We start from the raw sequence: 6137 nt of genomic DNA on the forward strand, positions 1-6137 counted from the left end.
CAATTTCAGGTAAAATCGTTCCACAAGCATGCTTACTTCTGGGGGAGCGCCAACAAAAACGCTTACGACATAGCTGTACTTGAACTTGAAAATTGCGCAGATTCTAGCAAAGAAGTAACACCCGTTTGCCTGTATGAGGGGATCAAGCCAACATCCAAAAGTAACGTAAAGGTAAAGTAGCACTTAATCTCGGAAAGAAACATCAGTCTCGTATTTGCTAGGGCCATGAAAGGAATCCTTCCACCAAATATAAGGATACGTTCAATTATGGGGTACGGAGAACATCTTGACTCTTCCGTAACACATTTGGATTTAAGGCAAGTTGAGTTTGCGGATGGGGTTAAGGGAACTTCCGAGCATGTTTCATCCATGCAACTTCCGAGCAACCCCCTGTAAAACTGTCTACCTCTTCTCTTGTATTTTTTATGTTTTCAGGTTGCCGGCCGGGCCAATGGGACAACTGCTGAGCAGGAGACCATCGGATTAACTCAGCTTGACTTCAATGACTGTTTTTACAAATTGAGCACAAATTTGGCAGAGCTTGCTTCTTTAACTCCTGACAAGTTTTGTGCCAGAAGACGTGAAAGTAAGCCATGAGGTCTGAAAATAACCGTATTTAAGAAGTCGAGAACGGATATGCATGATGCACTGTCACTTACCTTAAAAGGGCATCAAAACGTTATCGTAAGCGTAAAAGTTATAAACCCTTAACTTCTGACTTCTTTTCAAAAGGATGAGTTCTGTTTCTAGTTTCTCGATTTTGTGTGAAGATACTTTAGGAAGTCCATACCCTTAACCTTTAGCGAACATTGTCTTGTGTTACGTTATAAAAGCAATGTTAGTTAAACGCGGTTAAATGTTAAGTATTAAAGTTAAGGATCGCTGGTCGTGGCATGCATTTAAAATTGCCAATAGTCTTTTTCCGAAACATCTTGGGATACCTCGGTATAGCCTGACGGCATCCAGGTGTTGGATGTCAACACCAGGACACACGTGCAACTTTTCATACAATCACCCCCTCCTCTCGTACCGCGACGCTCTTTTCAGGAGGTGGCAACGGCCTATAGTCGAGCCAGCCAAAGGTGGGCCTTTTGGCGACCGTTGGAAATGCGGCGGCTGGCCGAAGCATTGGCGCTGCCGTCGTTCGGGCTACCCCCTCCTCCTCCCGAAGCCCCGAACCGCCAATAGGAAGCGGTTCGGGAGGCTGAGGGGGTAGCCCGAGCGACGGCAGCGCCAATGCTTCGGCCAGCCGCCGCATTTCCAACGGTCGCCAAAAGACCCACCTTTGGCTGGCTCGACTATAGGCGGTGCTATAGCGCTCTATCCTACTACACCCGCACCAGCCCCCCCAACCCGCACGAGGTGGTGGGTTCGCTTTGGAGGGCAGCGCGGGCGGTGGAGGGCGGCGGGGGGTAGGGTCTGACTGCTGCCGCTACCTGCTAGCTGGAGCGTGCTACTGCTGCACGCTCACCATGCTCAGCGGCGGCAGGCTGGCGAGGGTGTGAGGCGCGGCAGGGTGACGCTGCTGGTGGGGACTGGTTAGGTGGGCGCGCCTATAGGGAGAGCGTGAAGCGATGCTCGCGCCGTCAGGGCAGAGGTTGCGCACTTGTTCAAGATTTATGAAAACTAGACTGTGTTTTTCGAAACGCTTTGCACCGATGGAAAGGGCTTGAAATTTAGGGTGTATTAGGCTAATTGCTCTTCTCGAAACTCCCCCCTTACCTAATATTAAGGTGCAGTGGAAACACAAAAAAAACGAGAAATCATAAAATTTAGGAAAAACTTGAATGCGCCATGTTGATGTTAATGATTCCGGCCTTGTGTTCGGTTGATTAGGGTATTTTAACGAATCCCTGGCCCGGAAGTCGAAGAACAAAAGTAAGAACAAAAACCGCTTCTGCGCATGTGCAGACGCTGCCTCAGAGTGGAGGGGGGACGTCTGCGCATGCGCAGAAGCGGTTTTTGTTCCTACTTTTGTTCTTTGACTTCCGGGCCAGGGATTTGTTAAAATACCCTATTGAAAGTATCGGGCAGTCTGCTAGGCCTAATGCACCCCAAATTTTGTGGTCTTTCATCTGTGCAAAGCGTTTTGCAATCAACGGGCTAGATCTTACAATCGAACAGGGGCGCCGGAAGTGGGGTGCAGGGTGGGCAGGCTGCCCCCCCTGGAATTCGGCAGGGGGGGCATCGCCCCCCCTGGAATTTGCTGGAAAACTGCGAAAACCGAGCCAGGCGGGCGGGCATCGGCAGCGGGGAGTATCTCCGCAGCGAGCGGAGCGAGCGAGACTCGCTGCGGCGGCCTTTCCCCCTTTCCTTCCGCTCTGCGCTCGGCTCGGCGGCGCTCGGCTCGGCTCGGCGCTGCCCGGTAGCCGCCGCCCGCGCGCTGCTGCTGCCTGCCAGCCTGCCTGACCCGCCTGGCTCCACGCTCTGCGGATGACAACACGCTTGTTTTGTTTTGCACTCGCCTCGCCCCGTCGACAACCGGCATTGTTTACTGTCGTTGTCGTTCACAAGTGTGACACAAGATGAAGAGAAGTAAGAAGAAAACTGGTGTTGGTATCAATACGATAACAAACTTTTTCAACAAGTTCACCAAAGGCAAGGAGAAAGCCCAAAGAAGAGAGACTGCCGGCGAGAGTTCTGGAAGCTCATGCGACGACCCGGATCCAAAGCGTCCATGTAAGTATCGCGCACGCGGAGAGTTGTTTTTGTTATCTTTCACATCCTTGCCCGTGTTTGACTTACGAGCCATCTTGGCTGGCTGGCCGCGGCCGCCGGCGCCCCGGCGCCGGCTGAACCTAGCTCTGTCCCACCCAACCCACTGGCACGCGACACCATGCGTCTCTCTCTCTCTCTCTCTCTCTCTCTCTCCCTCTCTCTCTCTCAGCCGCCGCCGCCGCCGGTCAGCCGGCCAGCAAACCAAGATGCCTCTCAACACCAAACACTGACGTTTTACATTTGGCCAGTAGACTGATTCCGAGAGTCGTTTTCGTCGCTCCGTCTCTCTCCCACCTATAGGTCACGCCCCATGAGTGCGAGAGAGACAGAGCGACGAAAGCGACTCTCGGAATCAGTCTGCAGCTGACCGGTGGAGGCGGCCAAATTCCTGGACGTGTTTTGAGCTGCAGAGAGTCGCTAAATGGGACTCGAACCGAACGTGTGACCCCACCAATATATTCCTCATTCGGAGAGCAATCCATTGGTGGGGTCACACGTTCGGTTCGAGTCCCATTTCGCGATTCTGGAGCTCTAGCCGCCTCGACTGGTCTTCCGGCCCACTGTAAGTTGCCCTTGCCATTGATTTTACATCAATTGTGCGTTTTGCAACATTGCAGGTAGTGTTGAACCTTCTGCATCGTCGTGTTCAACATCAGAAGCTTAATGCGACCCGACTCCTTCCGCATCCTCTCGGGTGGAAACGACGCCACTGCCCCCGCCGGCGCCTGCATCATGCTTCTCGTCTTCCTCTACGGATGGTGAATTCAGCGGCGGTGCCGGTGATTCTGCTGGTCTGGCTGAAACGGACGGCGATGGCGACCTCGGCGCTGCACCTGCGGTTCGGGTTCGTACTCCTGGTCAACACGCTGAGAAGGTGATTGGTGGCGACGACTTCGGCGCTGCCGTTGCGGATGGTCCAGCCGTCGGCAGCTCGATGAAGAAAGTGGTGCCCACTCTTCCGCGTACGCGGAACATTCCAAGTAGCACTTATGTTTTCCCTAAAACTGACGGTAGAAGTTGTCGTCTCGAGTATTTCGGCAAGTACGGCTGGTTGCACTTTGTCCCTGAGGAAGATCACTGTGTGTGTTTCACGTGCGTGAAAGCTTATGAATTGGGGAACACTGCCGCTTCGCGTGGGCATGGAATTGATGACAGTACGGACCCATTTCTCAAGACAGGCTTCAAGAATTGGAAAAAAGCTGTTGAAAAATTGAATCGACATGAAAACTCTAAGTACCACCGCGAAGCAGCCGAGTTCCTTGTGCTTGCCTTACAAAGAGAGAGTGTGGGGTCATTATTGGATGCGCAGTTGAAAAAATCACAACAGGACGCGCGCTCAGCCTGCAAAGTTGTCATTAGCTCTATAAGGTATCTTGCGCGCAGTGGCCAGGCTTTGAGGGGTGGTGAGCATTACAGTGGCAATTTAGTTGAACTTTTGGAGGAAAGGGCAGAAGAATGCCCTCCGCTAAGAGAGTGGCTCAAAAAGCGAGATAAGTGGATTAGTTCAGACATTCAAAATAAAGTTTTAGAAATAATTGCTCACACTGTAATGCGCACACTCCTTAAGGACATAGCAGCCAGCCCATTCTACTCAATAATGGCTGACGGTACAACTGATATATCTGGTGACGAACAACTCAGTGTTTGTTTTCGTTACGTTGAAAGGGCCTCTCTCCATTCATATGAAGTGTTCATGGGACTCGTCAGCGTCACAAGTGGAAAAGCTGACTATACGAAACTTACCCTTGATGACGTGTTGGTTCGCCTAGGTATTGACAAATCAAAGCAACGGGGCCATGTTTCGACGGATGTGCGGCAATGGCTGGACACTTGAATGGTGTGCAGAAACTCATCTGCGATGAGCTGCCCAAATCTATTTTTATCCATTGTTCTAACCACTCTCTAGATTTAGTCTTGCAAGAGTTAGCTCGCCAATGTGATATGTTTGGGGACACGCTTGTGCTCATCAAAGACGTTTCCAAAGCAATTTTGGAATCTGGTAAGAGAAAGGCCATGTATGCAAACATCGTCATTGAACCCTGCTTCTCAGACGACGAAACTTCTGTGGGTGGCCCTGCTGCAATTCGCCCATTGCTCTCCTTGTGCCCCACACGGTGCCCCACACGGTGGTGCATTAGAGCCCCGGCGATTCGCCGCTTTGATGAAAACTACGGTCGCGTGCGTGCTACTCTTCGCCTGTTGGTGGAAGACACATCACTGCGATTGACTGACGAGCGGAGAGCCACTCTTCGCGGCCATCTGAGAAAACTAGATCAGTTTTCCACTGTTCTGTCGATCAAGTTGGCTCTCTTGATCTGTGAACCAGCTGAGCAGTTGGCTAGAGCCCTTCAGAGTACAGGGTACACGGCAACAGGCGCCAAGCAGGCTGCCCAGGCCCTTTGGGACACCTACAATGCCATGGGGGAGGAAGAATTCGACCAGGCGTGGAGGGAAACCGAGGCCCGCAATGCAACCTGCAACATGGATCTGGAGATGCCAACTGCCCCACGGCGGCGCGCTCCACCACGCCGACTCGGCGAGGTAGGGAACGCAGCACCGGTCGAGTCACTGTCTCCACGTACGGTGCTCCGCCAGAAGTTCATCGCGGTGCTCGATCGGGTCAAAAATGAGCTTGATCGGCGCTTCAATCAGCCGGGGATGGCTCACCTGATCAAACTTGAAAATGTTCTTTTGCAGAAGAAGCCTCTTGATTCTGTTGATGATTTGAAGCATGAATTGGGGGTTCATGCTGACGACTTTGATTGTGATCTTCTATTTACTCAGCTTAAAATAGCTAAGCTTGTGGTGCCAGGAACTGTGAAAACGGTTAGAGAGTATGCTGCAGTGCTTCGTGACTTGCCACAGGTGTCACGGGAGATGATCAACCAAGTTGAACTGCTGGTGATTCTCTTGTTGGTGGTGCCCGCAACCTCCGCTACATGTGAAAGATCGTTCAGTGCTTTGCGGCGCATCAAGAATTATTTAAGAGCCACTATGACTCAAAAGCGTCTGACACACTTAATGATGTGCCATGTGCACAAAATTCGAACTTTCACTGTTTCCGTCACAGATGTTCTGAATGAGTTCATTTCAAGAACTAATGAAAGACTGCGGGTTTTTGGGCCGCCCACGCCGAACCCGTAGTTCTTCCTTGTCATTGTACTTTTGTATTGTTAATTCATTACATTATTTGAATTGTAATCTTTGCATATTTTGTAAATGTTTGATTCAATAAAATATGTTCTTTCTAATCTTTAAAGTTATGACAATACTAATTTCAACTTAACAATTTCATAAATATAATAATACGACGCCACATTCTTTTTTTTCAGCTCGAAAAACTCAGTCTGAGTGACATTTGTGAAACGTTTCAAAATGCACCTTTTTTTTGGGGGGGGGGGGGGTGATCAGGGACCTAG

General features: G+C 50.8%; 2 protein-coding genes across 9 annotated transcripts in view; both read left to right on the top strand.

The window, feature by feature from the left end:
* The window catches only part of LOC117652273 (modular serine protease-like), a 65420-nt gene extending 64371 nt beyond the window's left edge, over window positions 1-1049 (top strand). For 6 of the 8 annotated variants that reach the window (XM_034397052.1, XM_034397055.1, XM_034397056.1 and 3 more), the window contains 2 exons: window positions 10-171; window positions 436-1049. In XM_034397052.1, coding sequence (XP_034252943.1) covers window positions 10-171; window positions 436-597 — 324 coding nt within the window. In that variant the 3' untranslated portion in view covers window positions 598-1049. The remainder of the gene's footprint in view (window positions 1-9; window positions 172-435) is intronic. The other 2 variants (XM_034397053.1, XM_034397057.1) reach the window with 1 other exon arrangement.
* Window positions 1050-2420: 1371 nt separating this feature from the next.
* On the top strand, window positions 2421-6029 carry LOC117652274. The gene is made up of 2 exons (XM_034397061.1): window positions 2421-2679; window positions 3336-6029. The coding sequence occupies exon 2, from the start codon at window positions 4537-4539 to the stop codon at window positions 5860-5862; it is 1326 nt and encodes a 441-aa protein (XP_034252952.1). The 5' UTR covers window positions 2421-2679; window positions 3336-4536; the 3' UTR covers window positions 5863-6029.
* Window positions 6030-6137: the final 108 nt, after the last annotated feature.

The sequence above is a fragment of the Thrips palmi genome, unplaced genomic scaffold (assembly GCF_012932325.1).
Source record: "Thrips palmi isolate BJ-2018 unplaced genomic scaffold, TpBJ-2018v1 HiC_scaffold_7, whole genome shotgun sequence".
Taxonomy (NCBI): domain Eukaryota; kingdom Metazoa; phylum Arthropoda; class Insecta; order Thysanoptera; family Thripidae; genus Thrips; species Thrips palmi.